Below are 16,037 nucleotides of genomic sequence, written 5' to 3' on the forward strand. Positions count from 1 at the left end.
TGCCATCAGGAGTCTCCCAGAAAAGGTGATAAAAATCACATTACATAGTTTTTAAAAACCAGGACAAAAATGACTTTGGCTATATTTTTTAAATGTAGAGCACGTAGGGTGAGCAATGAACCTGGTCTGTCTTGAGTGAACTCAGGTTTAACCTTCATCCTTTTCTCTTCCCCGCCCTCCAGGATGACCAGCGGCCTGACAGGAGAAAGGCCATGTGAGCTCTGCCTGTGTGTCCCTGCTCGAGGATGTTTGAGAGCCCGCTGGGATGGAGGACACCCGGACAGGACGTTTCCTGAGACCTCGTCGGAGGCTTCCGCTTCAGGCTGGTTGGGGGTGGGGCCGGCGTGGGCGGGGCTGGCGAGGGCTCCGGGCTGGCCTCCCCGGCTGCAGTGCTCCAGGGCGGCCTGGGAAGAGGAGGAGGCTGATGTGAGGGCACAGCGAGCTTGCCCGCCCGGTGCCTGCCTCCGCAGCTTGTGGCGCGAGCAGTCTGTGAATAAAGTCACCCTGCTCCTCAGCTAAGTGCACGTAGGCATGTAGCTTGGTTCCTGGTTCTCCACTGTCAACACGAACCCCCGGTGGGAGATCTCCTCTGGGGGACATTTGCCAGAGACCTGTGTTAGAGGCTGATGCTCCTGCGGCCAGAGAAGGCAGCCCCTCCCTTCCCCCGGGTGACTCTTCAGTGTGGCTCTCACTGTTGCTGCGTCAGCTCCGAGTTGGCACTGGTGGAAGGACCTTGGCTGCTGGTCTCACTGGTTCCACTGCCATCAATATGGAGGGGCCAAAGGGGTGCTCATGGTCCAGGGAAAGTCCTGGCCGAGGAACATCTGGACAGACTGGGGGACTTGAGGAGGAGGAAGCCCGCTTGAGGAAGACGACCCCGAGGAAGGTGATCCCACTTACCGAGGCGCCCAGGGCTGCAGCTCAGTTGTGTTAAACTGACAGGGTCCAGTCTGCAGCAGATGCTGTCTGCTAGTCTGCTGTCAGGGGGTCCCAGCTGCCCTGTGCTCCACTCTGCCCCCTTCTCCTGGAGCACTGGACCAAAAATACTCCTTCTGTTTCATCTCATGTAACAGCCCCTTGTGTGCCCCATCCAGGTCGAGAGGTAAACCAATTTAATTTTCCAAAGCTCTGCTGGCACTGCCCAGCCCTGTTCTATTGCCTATGCAGAACAAGAGGCCTGGTGTCCATGGATCTCCCGTTCCCCGTCCTGGGGCTCTCCCTTGCCTTGGCCTCTGCTGCGTCCTTTCTCCGTGGTGAAAGTGAGAGCCACTCCTTGGACTTTGAACAGCCAGGTCATCTCAAGTTCTGAGCTGTGCTCTGCTCCCTGCTGGTGCCTTGTAAAGGTGTGTTCATTACAGGCCCTGGAAGGTTATGACGGTCAAGGGTTAAGAGTGAGGATGCTCTGCGTTTGGGACAAAAGGATCCTTTATTCCAATCTTCCTCAGTTCGACAGGCCACCCTGAGTCCCTTGTCTGTTTCTTGGAGGCCAATAGCTGAAATCGTAAGATCCAGTGCTTATGTTGGATGCCTCTAGGTGTTTGTGGAAGGTGCTTTTGAACCTCGTAACCTGCAAGGGAATGGACTTTGCCTTTCATATGCGGTATTTCCCTCGCCCCGGTACCCAAGTTGCTGGCCTGGGAAGTAGGCCTTAATTCACTGTCGACCTTCCATGGATCAGCTGTGCGTCACCTGTGCCGCAGATTTGGCAAATCCGGGGCCTTGTTCTCCTGCTTGGAAGATTTGGAGGGCTAAGTATTTCACAGTGCTTTGTTGTCACCCAATGAACTGTCCCTTATCCATCTCTTTCACAGCAAGGCCTGTACCTCACAACTGCCTCCGAAGGAAACCAACCGGGCCTGTGTTCAAGGACTAAGAGTGATAACTCAGTGGATGTCTCTGAGCCATTGCAGTCTCCCTGCCAAAGTAAAGCACAAGGTGCTATATACTTTTATCTCCAGGATTTAGGATTATCATTTCTGTTACACAGTGAAACATTACCTGTGTGGGAGTGAAAGCTGGTTGGCATTGTTTTTGATTGTTTTTGGATGGCTGACTTGATTGTTTTTGCTGTGTTGCCAGAATGCCTCTGTATCTCTGCCCTCTCGCTCCCTTTGACCATCTCTTAAAATAAAGTGATGGATCTTCAGCCAACTCCCATGGTCTCCATGTTCGTTTATATTTCTCAGAGTGTTAACGATGGTTTAGTTGTTGACTAGCTTTGTAACCTAAGAATCCAAAGGTCTGGAGACATTCACAAATGTACCTGTGCCTCAGCAAAATTCAACTGGAAAGGGCTTCCCTGGTGGCGCAGTGGTTAAGAATCCGCCTGCCAATGCAGGAGACACGGGTTTGAACCCTGGTCTGGGAAGATCCCACATGCCACAGAGCAACTAAGCGTGTGCACCACAACTACTGAAGGCTTTGCTCTATAGAGCCTGCAAGCCACAACTGCTGAGCCCGTGTGCCACAACTACTGAAGTCCACGCGCCTAGAGCCCGTACTCTGCAACAAGAGAAGCCACCGCAGTGAGAAGCCTGTGCACCGTGACGAAGGGTAGCACCCACTCGCTGCAACTAGAGAAAGCCCGCGTGCAGCAACGAAGACCCAATGTGGCCAAAAATAAAAAATAATAAAAAAAAAAGATTTGCTAAAAAGAATTAAAATTCAACTGAAAAGAAGAATCCCTGGTACCTTCTTAAAAGTTCTGCCTTTGAGCATTAACTCTCATTTTACTGTCTGGAAACACCCAGATACACTGCTGCTTCTCAGCAGTGAAAAATACATAGACACCTTCTTTGTTCCAGTAGGAGGAAGAAAAATTGAGTACACGAGGGTGTTGTTGATGACTCGGTTGTACTCTGGGGCTTTGGACTGTGAACTCTGATGCCGCTGGGTAAACTTTGGAGGAAATTCTGTTTCACTGCTTGCAGTCAGGCTTCCAGTTTTGTCCTAAGGTATCCTTGAACACAAGTAAGTGCTCAAGCCCAAAGTAAACCCGTCAAAAGGGAGGCTCTGTTCTAAGAATGGTAAAGAAATTTGGAATCTGTTGATGCCTCATGTCAGATGCACAGTCGTTGGTTTGCGTATTTCCAGCACATTCCTCACTGTCTCAGCTCTGTCCCAGCTGGACATATGGCAGCTATGTCCACTGGACACAGTGATAGTCTCTTTGTGGCTGGAAATCTGCTCTTGGCCTTTCTGGTGTTTTACATCTCTCTGTATTAAGTTTGGGACCAATAGTAATCATTTGCCGCGAACACTTTCATTTTTGCCTCAGGCATTTCTGTAAGATCAGGGCAAAGGGCCACTGAAGTGTACGGTGCTTGAATAAAGCGTCCAGGATGGCAGCAGAGCTGTCAGTCAGTGGCCAGGCAGCCCTGTGCTCCCTGTAAATGCTCATTTGTCATCGGTGTTTGGAAGTGGATTCAGACTAAAGGAAGGTAGCCAAGCGTGGATCTCTATTCTTCTGTCTGTACACTGTTGTAAGAGAATTTCTTACCCCTCTGTAAGTGTGTAAGATGTTAAACACGGGCTTCCCTGGTGGCACAGTGGTTAAGAATCTGCCTGCCAATGCAGGGGACATGGGTTTGATCCCTGGCTTGGGAAGATCCCATGTGCCACGGAGCAACTAAGCCCGTGCTCCACAACTGATGAGCCTGCGAGCCACAACTACTGAGCCCGAGTGCCACAACCGCTGAAGCCTGTGTGCCTAGAGCCTGTACTCTGCAACAAGAGAAGCCACGACAATGAGAAGCCCTCGCACTGCAACGAAGAGTAGCCCCCGCTCGCCACAACTAGAGAAAGCCCACGCACAGCAACGAAGACCCAACACAGCCAAAAATTAAAACAAATAAATAAATTACTTAAAAAAAAGTTAAATACATGAGCTGTTATACTAATGTACTGGGTATATTATAAAATAAAGTTTTTTATAAGGAGGGTTTTTTTTTTCTGCGGCAAATATCTTGCTCAGCCCAGGGGTATATACATCTGCTTCAGAGAACCGGAAGTTAGTGGTGTCGGGAAGTGACACGTGCAGGAACAGGTCCGAGAAGGCCGACGTGGGACCAGGTTTGAAATGCTACGTTTCCTCAAGTGTGTTGCCTGTTTCCTGTGATCACTTTTATTTCTGCTGGTTGTTGACTTGAAATTGTCTTCAGCCCACTCCAAGTTGACCCCGTGTATTATGAAAGAAAATGAAAAACAGAAACAGAAGGAATCCCTAGGACCCCAAGCAGCAGGGCAAGAGGGTGACATTGGTAGAGAAGCAGCCGAACGTGGGGGAGTGGGGCCCTGAGCCCACAGCTCTCGGTGAGTCGGAAACGTGTTTGATATGTAACCTTGGGAAGTCACTAAATTCCTCTGAACTTCAGTTTTCCCCCTCTGAAGTGTGTCTGTTGTGAAAATTCACTGAAATTACATTAAGTTCACGTAAGAAGTATTTAGAACAGTGCTGGTGCACAGCAAGAATGCTTGTAAATGGTGGCTATCAGGATAATTGAATGTCTCCTATGTGCAGGTGTCCTCGTGGGACATACCGTGTTCAACCTTGATAGTGACCGGGGTGGGGTGGGTGTTTTACATGGGAGGAGCCTGAGAAGTTCAGTGTCGTGGGCTGGACCAGACAGCTGGTGTTCAGATTCAGGTGTGAGCGTGAAGGCCTCAGCTTTCCACCCCACCCTGCTGCCTGGGGCAGGTGAGAGAGCCTTACCAGAGTGGGTGCTTAACCTCTGTTTCTGGAGTGAATGACCTAGGCAAGTGGGAGAGAAGGCTTGTGTGTCCCTTGAGAAAGGAGTAAGGCCTTGTCTTTGTGGGTGAGCATCAGGTGACCAGCATTCCCCCCAGGGCCTGGCCCCCATCCTCCCTGGAGCCCCGTCTGGCTGCTTCTCCAGCAGGTTGGGAGCTGGTTTCTTGGGCCCTTTGACTGTGTTTGAGTCTTGGTGCCTCCGCTGGGTGCTGAGAAGAGGACGGTGGGCCTGGCTAGTGATGATCAGGGTTGCACCCCTACTAAGCTTTAGAGCTGGGATGTGCCTCAGCTCCAGGCCCGCGTGTGGGTCTCTGCATCAGAGCGAGTGGCTGGCTCATGGAGGTGGACTTCTGCTTCCTCTCTCCCTCCACCCAAGTAGTTCACCTGCTCTCCAATACCTTAGATTCCTCTAGTGGGGATAATGCCTTTCAAAGTGTGATTACCACTTAGAGGCAGATGCTTTCAGAAGCAAGGGCTCGGTGAGCTACGCCACTGCGCGGACAGGTAGTCAGGTGTGTGGTTCCCTGAGAGATGGAAGAGTGTGTGTGTGTGTGTTGTGTGCCCAATGCATGGGCATGGAGTTGACAGCAGAGCTGGGGCTTAGAGAGTTGGGCGGGGAGATAAGTGAAAGAGGGAACAGGACAGCTTTTTCATGCGTTCTCAGTTTTGTTGAGGGCACTCTGGCCAAGTCTGCATTTTCCTAAGTTATGTAAGAGTCCACACCTGCTCTAAGCCAGGTGGGCCGACCTGGCTCTGCTGCCTGAATAGGACCCCGTGGCCTCTAAGCCACTTTATATATGAGCCTGGGGGTCTTGTTAAAATGCAGATCCTGATCTACTAGGGTGGGGGCGGGGCCTGAGACTCTGCATTTCTAAGAGGGTCTCTGATCATGTGACATTCCATGGACCATGTGTGGCTCCTCACACATGGTGTGAGGCATGGTGGTGGGGTTTCGGGGTGCCCACTTAGTGTGATCAGTGGTTAGTGCTGTAGGGCTGTGCCTTGAGTGCCAGATGGCCAGAATTTCACTCGAGAAGATACTTGGCTCCTAGAGGGAGCCCTTTGTGACAGAGGTTTCTCCAGAATATGGATGTTACCCCAGCTTCGCAGAGGGGCATCCTGCATGTTTCCGACGGGTGCGCACCTGTCGGGATGGGCGGTGCTCCTCCCCTTGGATCACGCATCCATCGTCACTAGCTCTCAAGTCAGTTCACGTGTTTATACCAGAGAGCAAGTGACTGATAAGTGACATTGTTCCCAGGAAGACTGGGTCTTCACTGGAATTCAGTTGTGGAATTTAAGGACCAAGGCTCACTTCAGCTGTGAGCTGGAGCTGGAAGTGTTTTTGGACATCAACCTGGTGTCCCAGATCAATGAAGGAACCAAGGTAATGGCCAGCCTTGGCCACATGAGGTGGCGTCTGCTGTGCCAGGTCTTTTCAGTGGACGAGGAGGAAGGAGGAGGAGTTAGGTCAGCTGTATCCAGCAGTGGCTCTAGCCATTGTTAGCGGCCCACTCAGTCTGACTTCAAACTCAGGCTCTCACATTCCCAGCATCCTTTTCTGCCCACGGATGTCGGTGCAACGGCTGTTGGCTCTGACAGTGTCACCTGGCCTTGCTGGTCGTTAATAAGCTCTCTGTGCAGCTTTGCATCGGGAAGCTCTGATATTTAAAGGAACTTGGTCTTCTCCTGTTTCTGCTCTGTCTCGCCCCTCCTTGCCCCTTTCTTTCCACCTCCTCTCCCCCACCTCCATTCCCCCAGTAGCCTAATCTGCTTGTAGAAGTGGGTCTAATTTGGCTTTCTAAGCCTTGACACCTCGTTGCTACATGTTCTTTTCTCTTCCCTTTGACCATAGACCAGGAATGGGGCAGGGGGTGTTTTTCAGTGAAATGTGAAATTTTCCTCTTTCCTGAAATAAACATTTTGAAACTTCACCATCCAGTTTGAGCATTTATTCACCTCCTAGGCTGGTACCCCTCAGAGCTGGGGCTGGTCTCGGAAGCGTTCTGGAAGCCAGGTGAATGCTTCTGAGGGTGGGAAAATGGAGAGGTGGCTGGACTCAGGGCCGGTCACTTGTTGGCTGGCGTTTCTGAAAAGCAAGAGGTCAAGTCAAAGTGCTGTGTCTGGGACTTCCTTGGGGGTCCAGTGGTTAAGACTCCGTGCTTCCACTGCGGGGGGGCCCGGGTTCGATCCCTGGTTAGGGAACTAAGATCCCACATACAGCCAAAAAAAAAAAAAAAAAAAAACCCCCAAAAAAATATTAATAATAGTAGGGGACTTTAACACCCCACTTACACCAATGGACAGATCGTCCACCAAAAACACAAAAAAAAAAAAAAAAAAAAAAACCACCAAAAAAATAGTGCTGTGTCCGCCATTCTGCCAGTACTGTCAAAGTTGGTTTTTCTTCCACAAGGTGACGGAGGTGGTGTGTTGTAATGGGGGGAGCGCTGGCCTCAGAATATGGACCATGTGATTTGGGCACATCCCCTAAAAGCTGGGGGCCCTGGAACCAATCCCCCGCAGGTACTGAGGGTTGACTGTGTTTGGGAAAGAGGAATTAGAAGCTCTTTTGAGAGGTGGGGATGGGGAAGAAAACTTCTGTTTTGTCACCCATAGGCGGACTCACATTGGGACTCCGAGGAAACTGGAGAAAGGACTTGCCGCTGGCGTCTTCCCAAAGGACGTCCTGAAGAAACTTCCCCAGGGTCTGGCCGTGCTGGTGGGACTGAGCCCCTGACAGCTTGATCCCAACGTCAAAGGGGGCGCTGAACTAGGAGGACCCAGGAATTGTCAGAGGTCACACCCTCCCGTGCCTGCCCTGACCCCCTGCCCCCATCCCAGTGGAGGCCCTGGGCTCTCAGCAGGCCCCACTGAGGGGACAACTCAGCCAGGTTACCCTCCTGCCCAGGCCTAGTCTTACCGTCCGCACCATCTTTAGGAGGCTTACCTTGTACCCTCTTTTCTTACCTCTGAGAAGGTTGTTGATAAAAGCTGTGAAGTCCCCTAGATCAAGGTTCCCTGCTCCTTGCAGCTTAGGAAGACATAAGGTTGAATGGCCAGTGGTAGAGCTTCAGGCCCTGGCAGGGTGATTTGGGGAGCAGGGTTCTCCCTGGTGTACATAGCACTAGCCTGGGGGACGGTCTCTGCCTGCCACCTTCCTCCATTCCCAGGTGGTCTTCCTCTCATTTGCACAGGCCTCTCCTTGTTCTGTGGGAAGTTGGACAGGAAGCTGACCTTTCCCTAGAACGATGCTCTGAGCCAAGTTTGTTCTTCTTTCTGTGCCTCCGTCTCGTCCCTTCTACAGGGAGAGCACCCCATTTCCCCTACTTTCTCGGCAGCCTATGAGATGATTTACTGGAGCTCAGTTTTGGGTGAATAGGAAAGAGCTCTGTTTTCGGCCACATCATCGTTTCTCACCTGGGGAGCGGAGACTATCTTTAGCTCCCTTCACCCAGTAACTGCCTGCGTGCCTGGCCCTGTTGGTCACTGAGATTCTGGATGAGTTGACGCAGGGATCTTGGGTCTGAAAGGGAGCCCTCGGTCCTTGGTCCTCCTGCCTCCTTGCACTCCAGACAGGACACGTCAGCCGCATTTTTCAGATGAAGGAGCTGAGGCCCCGACTTGCCTGGGGCCGCAGAGGGAGGTGGAGGCAAGGGCCAGACTGCAGGCCCGAGTCCACCAGCCCTGGAGCCTCTTTGAGCCCCAGAGCCGCTGCCCTGCCCTGCGTGCAGCCCTTGCCCTGGTCAGGCCCAGGCTGAGCCCCTTTCCCTCCGGGCAGGAGCCACTGTTGCTCCCATTTCACAGATGAGCAGAGATGCTCAGAGATGCTCAGAGATGTTATTAAAACAACAGATATCTGTTGGTCCCCTTTTTAAAATTTACCTCCCCCTCTTGTCTCCACCGTGAAGGTAGAGCGAGTGGAGATGATATGAGTGATTTTGGGGGAACTGAGGCCCCTCTGTTCCCTCCCTTCAGTAAATACTCATTTTCCCTCCACCCCTGTGGCTGATGCGGGTGGTTCGATGACCCCAGCCGACTTTGCAGCACCACGAGCACCAAGCTGGGGACCTGCTGGGCTGGTTTGCACCATGGAACCGGCGACGGGCAACTGACGGGAGGCGCAGCAGCTGTTGGATAGGGGTGCGGCTTTGAGCGACTTGAAAAGGTGCCTTAGTGTCTCATGTGGTCAGTGGGGGATGGGTGGAACTTGGCCTCGAAAGCTTCCAGCTCTGAAACTTGATTGATTTCAGGAAAACTTTTGGAGGGGGTGTAGGGGCCTGGGATGAGTGAGGTGGGACCCCGGCCCTGGAGGGGTTCGGTGGGCACAGCCAGAGCTCTGCGGCCTGTGTCACAGCCCTCCCACCTGCCTCTGGCGTCTCGCCACCTGCGACGTTTCAGACTCCTGGTTCTAGCGGAGGCAGGACCTGCCGTTTGCTCTGTGGAAACTGGAAACGTCCAGTGAGTCATCAGCCACTGGAACCTCTTCCCCGCCTGGGCTGACTTAGGGCGTCTCTGGCCCCACTGGACCTGGCAGTCTCACCGGGAAAGTTCCCTGGTTTTAGGCTAAGGATTTGCAGGCTGATGAGTGGGAACGTGGCAGGTGGGGTCTCACACGTGGTAGAGGAGGTGCCGGGCGAGGGTCAGAGGGCGAGGGTCAGAGGGCGAGGGTCGGGGATTTGACCCCTCAGGGGAGGAGGGGCTGCGGGTAGGTGGAGGGAGGCTGAGGCTGGGCAGAGGAGACTTCCTCGGCCACCTGCTCGCTCTTTGCCAGACCAGTGATGTGGACACAGGGCTTGGGGACTGGAGTCCCCCAGACTGTGTGTCCCACCTCTTCCCCAGGCAGGGCTGTGGCCCCTCAGCCCAGTGAGCTCCCTCGGCTGAACCTCGGTTCCTCATCTCTAAATGAGGGCACAGAAACCAGCCCCACTGACCTCACAGGTGGTTGTAGAGGTAAATGCGAAGCAGGAGGGTAAAGCAGCCGGAAGGTGAGGCCGCAGTTACTAACAGCAGTTGCTAGGCACCACCCGGGGATTCTGGTTTTCCTGCGTGCAGGTATCTGTCCTCACCTAAACTCTTGTCAGAACCATTCCCCAGACCGCGGCTGCCCGACGGGTAACTGTAAAACGCCTTCACGCTTTCTCTCTCCTCGTCCTCCCTGCCCCGTGAACTATTCATCAAAGCTCAAGCAAGCCTGATGAGCCCCATCCTCGTCTACAGGTGGGGTTTGGTGAGAGCTGGGCTCTCCGCTCACCTGTCCAGGCTGCCACCCGGTAAGATTGGGTAAGGTAAGGTCCGAGGGGCCCCTGAGTCAATCAGAAAGTTTTCTGCAGGAAACGCCTCCAGTCTGTGACCATCTCTTCCTTCCTGAGTGTCTGTTTGCTGGCTCCGCTCTGAGATCACCTGGCATCTGCGGGCACCCCTTCCCCCTCTGCTTGAGGCTCATCCGAATACAGCAGAGTTGCTTAGATGTTTGCCTGTTGATCGGCAAGGCCGATCTCAACAGAGCCCAGTGGTGCAGAGTCCACTGTTCTTGTGCTATTTAATGTTCCTTGAGTGGCTGGTGAATGAGTCCCTGTGGATGGCCGCCACTCCACGCCCTCCCCCGCCCCATCCCCTCCACTGCTGAAAGCATAAAACTGCAGAGGGACCCACCTGGATTTCCAGCTCGTCCCCTGTGCCTTGCGCCTGACTTCTGACGTCTGTGTCAAGCCAGCCTTCCAGGGCCCGGGGCTTCGGTTTGGCTGACGGCTTCTTGGATTCCTTTCTCTGCTAGAAAGAGGAGGTGTTCTCCTTAGGGCCCTAAGCCCCCCTGTCCTTCCAGAAGCAGAGTGAGGTGTGGGCCCACGGTCAGACCCAGCGTCCTCCTTTGTGCTCTGGGAGAAGGCTGAAGCGCAGAGAGGGTGAGCCACCGCCCAGGTCACGCCGCTCGCGGCAGGGCTGCGTGGGGGGACGTCTCACCTGCACTTTCTGGTGTTCAGGGCTCAGGAAGCTGGAGCCCGCCATGGCCAAGTCCACCCAGAGCACACTGACGAGCAGCAGGCTGCAGACGGTCCCTGGGGAGGGCATGGCCTCGGCTGGCTGGGGGCAGATGGGCCTGGAGGAGAGAGCACCTCTGGGCAGCATGCGCCCCCCATTCCATCACCTCTTTTCCCCCCGCTTCCCTCCCCGCACCTCTGAGCCCAGTAGACAGGCTGAAGGGCTCTGACCCGGACCTGGGGCCACGATTGCTGAGCAGAGCGGCTCTTAGCGCCCTCTCTGGCCGCCTCCCCCAGGTAGGAGCGATGGAAGGATGTGTGTGCTCCTTTCCAAGAGTGTTCATCTGGGGGCAGAATGCTTGGCAGTGCGACTCCCCATGTCCTTTATCCCAGGCCCCGAGGACCTTGTGCCAGGTTTCTCGAGGATGTTTGAGGAAGCTGAACGGGCAAGGTCCCAGGAGACATGGGGGCCCTGGGGCGGCTCCCAAGCCCAGCTCTAAGCAACCAGGCTGCCCCAGGTCATGGGACCGCCCCGAGTTCAGATGGGCCTGTGGATGCCTGGCAGTGGAGGTGAATTAACCCATAAACAGACCCTCCCACACACAAGAGAGTCGCCGGAGTGCCTACCTGGGATTCCTGGTGGAGGTGGCGCCTGGTGGCTGTCTGGTCATTATATAGGCAGCCTGTGTTTGTTTTAAACCAGCAGCCCCACCTCAGGGCAGCCCAGCATCCGGGGGCTGACTGACATTCCTTGGGAACTAAAGGTGCGCACGTTGTCCTCGGGGTAGAAACCAACAGCGGTGGGCAAACGCCCTGAGAGATGGCTGGGTGGCCTGGGACAGCCACGTGAGGGGCCGTCTGCTGCTCCTGCCCGCAAGCGTGCCTGGCCCTGCTTTAGGTGGGAGGGGGGAGAGTGGCCCTGGGTCTGGTCTGGCTTTGCTGCTCTGCAGCCTTGGCTCACTGGCCCTCCTGCCACTCCCTTGCTTCCAGGGGAGCAGGGCACACACCATCTCCAACAGCGGCTGAACGCCAGTCCTTTTTTTTTTTTTTTTTTAAAATGTGTAGTATGATCCCATTTTATGGAAAAAATACAAGACAAAAATAACAGCAAATATAGACAGCCAACTATCTGGAAGGACATATGCTATTGAATGTTTTCTTCTTTGGAATTCTTTTTAGTGCTTGCGTTGAATATTCATTTGCTAATAAGAAACAAGCAAATAAAATAAAGTCTTACTCTTCTATAACTCTTGGTAGAATCACGTGCTCCACCTTGCAAAAAAATCAAACCTGAGTCTATAGACGCTGTAGTTTCAATTACCAACTCCCAGGAAATACAGGGGATGGACGAGTGTGTAAAGGGGACCCACAGGGATGCAATCGGCCCAGTACAAACTAAGGGCAACAATAAGGGGCAAGTGTCCAATCCTTTCCTCTGGGTGGTGGTGATGGCTCTGCTCAGCTTGCTCTTTCTTAATGTGCGGGCCTTTCTCCCCTCGCCCAGCCAGGTTCTCAGAGGGAGCAGAGTGCCCTGGGGGCAGGAGAGCCGGGACCTGGTGCTGCCACAGGCGACCACACACAGATTGGCCTTACGCAGATCACTGAGCGTCCCCCTGCTCACGGCTGCCTCTCAGAGGGGCTTGAGGATTAACTGAGGTGATGGGTGTGAAATCCTTTGTAACCTGTCAAGTACCATGCAGGTGACAACTGTCTTTTGTACCCTGGCCAGCCTTTGCCACGTCAGATGTTCGCGGACGAAGAGTGCATCAACCACGTGGGGGATTCCTTACGTGCCCGCAGCGGCTCATCCCACAGGATGCCCAGGTGGTGACTCCTAAGGGCTCGGTGAGTTGCCTGTGTAGACGTTCTAGCGTTTCAGAGGAGGAGCTCACTTCTGGCTGGGCTCGGGCTGGGAGGGTAGGAAGGGCTCCGTGATCCAGGCGGCGGAAGTGGAGCAGGGTTTCGAAGGGAGGGCACCGCTGCAGGCAGAGGGGCAGGAGCGGAGGGGAACAGCAGGCGTGGGTGCAGGCTGTTTGTGGCCCCAGTGAGAAGGCTGGGTGCTCGGAGGAGGGTGGCAATGGGGCGGGTTGTAAGAAAAGGCCTAGAAGGAGGTGCAGGGTTGGGATAAGCACAATTTGGAAGCTGGGGGCCCAAGGAGTTTGGGCTTGATCTGGAAGAGAGAGGCCACTGAAGGCTCTTGAGCAGAGGAGTGACAGGACACGACCTTAAACACCTGGGAGGCTGCACCCTTATCTCACGGGGAGAAAACCTGAATGCCACAGGGACCACACTTTCCCCAAAGCAACACAGCCCTCAGTGGCAGTGCCCGGACGCCTAGTCAGGCTCCTGAGCACGACGGGATGGGGCAGGGGAGCCAGCAGAACGCTGGTCATCCGATGACCGCCTGACTGAGATGGTCGTCAGGGGGCACTGGACCCTTGTGGAGACTCTAGGGACAGTGGGTGCCTGGGAGGGGCTGGACTGAGCCCCTCAGTAGAATGTGGGGACTGAGTACCTCCTGCTGGAAAACTTCTCACCACCAGTGCACTGGGTGGGGCGGGGGGTGGGGGCCGGAATCCTCCCGCAGTCCCAGCAGAGTGTAAGCGTGTCACCTGGAGGCCTTCGCCCTTGCGGGCTACCTGAGCTGATGCCTCTTGGCCTCGGAGCTCAGAAGGGCTGAAGGTGGAGCAGGTGGGGAGATGCTAGAGAAGGCCTGCAGCTTTTTCAGAGCGTGGCCCCCCCCCCCCCCCCCCCCCCTGCCGATGCAGGGCCCCCCCCTGCCCCCCCGCCCCCCCAAAACCCCAAACGGACTATGGTGACCAAGCCCCACTGAGATGTGAGGCCTCCTTCAGTCCGGGCCCTGGAGACAGGAACTGCCAGTGTTGATCTTAGATAACACCCCGCAGGCAAACACCCACGCGGGCTGCTGCGTTCCCTTCCGGAGCAGAAAGGTGGCCTGTGGGCTGGAAAGCACCCGAAGCACATCCCGCAGAGCGGAGGCTGGTTGGGGGAGGAAGGAAGGATGCCGGAGCCACTGAGGGATGGGGAGGCGGCACCCAGAAAGTACCTCGCTGCCCACCCCTGGCTGTGGACAGGGTGCGGGCTGGGGTGGGGATGCACGCAGACCTGAGCCCAGAGGCCTTTGAGGAGGACTGTGTGGCTCGGGGTGGGGAGGACCGACTTGCCCCAGCACGTGTTTCCCCTCGTTTGAGTGTGGATAATGCCAAGGCCGGTCTGTCCGTCTGTCTCCTTCTCTGAACCTTTCTCTGGATTGCTTGCTGGTTGGTGCTTTCCTTCCCACAGCAGGGCCTTGAGAGCCCGGCCTCATCCACAGGGAAGGGCGCATCATCACCGAATTAACTGCTGTGTGTCAGTGGTTCTGAGAACAAATCGTGTACACAGTCCACTGTCATTCTGTTTGTGCTGTTAAGTAGTTGGCTGAGCAAGGAGTTTTTTCATGAATTTGGCCAAACCTTGGTCTGAATGAGGCAGATTCTGGGGTGATAGAAACGGGTTTCATTTTTTGAGATAGGGCTCTTTGGCGGGGCTTATTTTTTTCTCCTTGTTCTGGCTTCCGTAACTTGTAGAACAGCATCGATCACTAGAAGTATCATGCCAGTCATGCAATTAAAAATTCCTTAGGAGTCCCATTAAAAACCACAAAAAGAAACAGATAAAATCAATTTTAATAATATACTGTAATATATTCAAAATACTATCAATTTGACGTGTAATCAGTGTTATAAGTGATTTAGATATTTGGCACTGGTTTTCTTTTTACTAAATTTTCAAAATCCACTGTGTATTGTATTTTCACAGCACATTTCAGTTCACACCAGCCGCATTTCCAGTGCTCAGCAGCTGCTTGTGGCTCACGGCTGCTGCACTGGACGAGCTCTAGATCATCATGGGTGTCACTCTTACAACTTCCACATCCTTAGCCCAGTGCTGTCTCATCCCTCCTGCTCCAAACACAGCCTCTCCCACTGGGGCTTCCCTGTTCTCCTGCCATCGTGGGGCTGCAGCCCCCAGTATTGGTCTCCTGTCTTCAGTCTTCCTCTCCAACGGCTTTTGCCCCCAGCATTAAAATATGCCCAGGTCTCTCTAACCCTGGAAAGGTCTATTGATGCCTTCATGCCCTCATGCTACCGTGTCCAGGCAGAATTTCCTGTCCTGTATCCTGTTCCTTATGGGTACTGGCCCCTCCACACTCTGTAGCTTGACTCCCCGCACCCCCTGCCAACCACTGTGCTGAAACTGTTCTCAGAGCTACAGGTAGCACAGTCTAGGGATGGCTAAGAGCCCTGGGATCTCAGGGTGAGGCCTGTAGGGTCATCTAATCTCAACCGCTGGCTGCAGGCTTGTGCTGGGCTGCAGTGGATGCCTAGGGGAAGCGGTAAGAAAGCAGTCTTTTTTATGTCTCGTCTTCGGATCCTGATCCAGTAAGTCTGCAGTGGGGCGTGGGAATCTGTATTTCTCAGATACTGAACAAGTATCTCAGGCACTTCCTTTCTGATTATAAAATAATGTTTCCAGCAGAAAATTGGGCCATATGTAAGATAAACTCTCTCTCCATGTATATTTGAACTTCTTATTCTGGAAAATTTCAACCTTAAAATGAAAGCAGAGAGAGTAATACAATGAGTCTCCACAAGCATTCATCATCAGTTTCAACATTTATTAACATCTTGCATCGTGTATTTATCCCCTATACTCTTTTTCCTTTGGGGGGAATATTCTAAAAGCAAATCTCAGCAATCATGTATTTTCAGCCTTAAAATCTTCAGTGTGCATCTTTAACAGATAAAACACACTCTCTTACTCTACAACAACCCCCTTACCTAAACCTGATTCTTTTTCTATTGTTCCTTTCTACATTTATTAGCATTTTTTCCTTCAGCAATTATTTTATCACCTTGATAATACAGTTTGTACAGGAAAGGCAAGAAAAATACATCATTTTTTTCCTACTTACTAATGTTCAAAATAAGGACAGTCTCTAGATCCATCCAGGTCTCTACAAATGACCCAATTTCATTCCTTTTTCTGGCTGAGTAATATTCCATTGTATATATGCACCACATCTTCTTTATCCATTCATCTGTCGATGGGCATTTAGATTGCTCCCATGTCCTGGCTATTGTAAATAGTGTTGCAGTGAACATCGGGGTGCGTGTGTCGTTTTGAAATGCGGTTTTCTCTGGTTATCTGCCCAGGAGTGGGATTGCTGGGTCATATGGTAATTCTACTTTTAGTTTTCTAAGGACACTCCATACTGTTCTCCATAGTGGCTGTATCAATTTACAGTCCCA

General features: G+C 53.2%; 2 protein-coding genes across 3 annotated transcripts; one reads left to right on the top strand and one right to left on the bottom strand.

Moving 5' to 3' along the window:
- Nucleotides 1-5,685: 5,685 nt before the first annotated feature.
- Nucleotides 5,686-6,254, top strand: LOC103082829 (putative uncharacterized protein C3orf42). The gene is made up of 2 exons (XM_007451552.1): nt 5,686-5,691; nt 6,009-6,254. The coding sequence occupies exons 1-2, from the start codon at nt 5,686-5,688 to the stop codon at nt 6,252-6,254; spliced, it is 252 nt and encodes an 83-aa protein (XP_007451614.1).
- A 434-nt stretch (nt 6,255-6,688) lies between these two features.
- Nucleotides 6,689-11,396, bottom strand: GHRL (ghrelin and obestatin prepropeptide). 2 transcript variants are annotated; one of them, XM_007451548.1, is made up of 5 exons: nt 11,353-11,396; nt 10,709-10,844; nt 10,403-10,519; nt 7,412-7,520; nt 6,817-6,836 (listed from the first exon to the last, which is right to left on the bottom strand). In XM_007451548.1, exons 1-5 carry the CDS (start codon nt 11,394-11,396, stop codon nt 6,817-6,819), a joined length of 426 nt encoding a protein of 141 aa, XP_007451610.1. The 2 variants fall into 2 exon arrangements, with proteins under 2 accessions (XP_007451611.1, XP_007451610.1); XM_007451549.1 differs by lacking the exon at nt 11,353-11,396 and having other exon boundaries at nt 6,689-6,836; nt 10,403-10,516; nt 10,709-10,838.
- Between the last annotated feature and the right edge of the window lie 4,641 nt (nt 11,397-16,037).

Source organism: Lipotes vexillifer, unplaced genomic scaffold (genome assembly GCF_000442215.2).
Source record: "Lipotes vexillifer unplaced genomic scaffold, Lipotes_vexillifer_v1.1 scaffold261, whole genome shotgun sequence".
Classification (NCBI taxonomy): domain Eukaryota; kingdom Metazoa; phylum Chordata; class Mammalia; order Artiodactyla; family Lipotidae; genus Lipotes; species Lipotes vexillifer.

Bases quoted from the DNA above. Each gene is read 5' to 3' on its own strand.
- GHRL (XM_007451548.1), bottom strand. From the start codon at position 11,396: ATGACCAGACAGCCACCAGGCGCCACCTCCACCAGGAATCCCAG. The intron at 10,845-11,352 runs GTAGGCACTCCG...TCTCTCCTCCAG, and splicing joins ACCTCCACCAGGAATCCCAG to GCCCATCTGCCCCCAGCCAG. The intron at 10,520-10,708 runs GTGAGACGTCCC...TCCTCTTTCTAG, and splicing joins CTGAACACCAGAAAGTGCAG to CAGAGAAAGGAATCCAAGAA.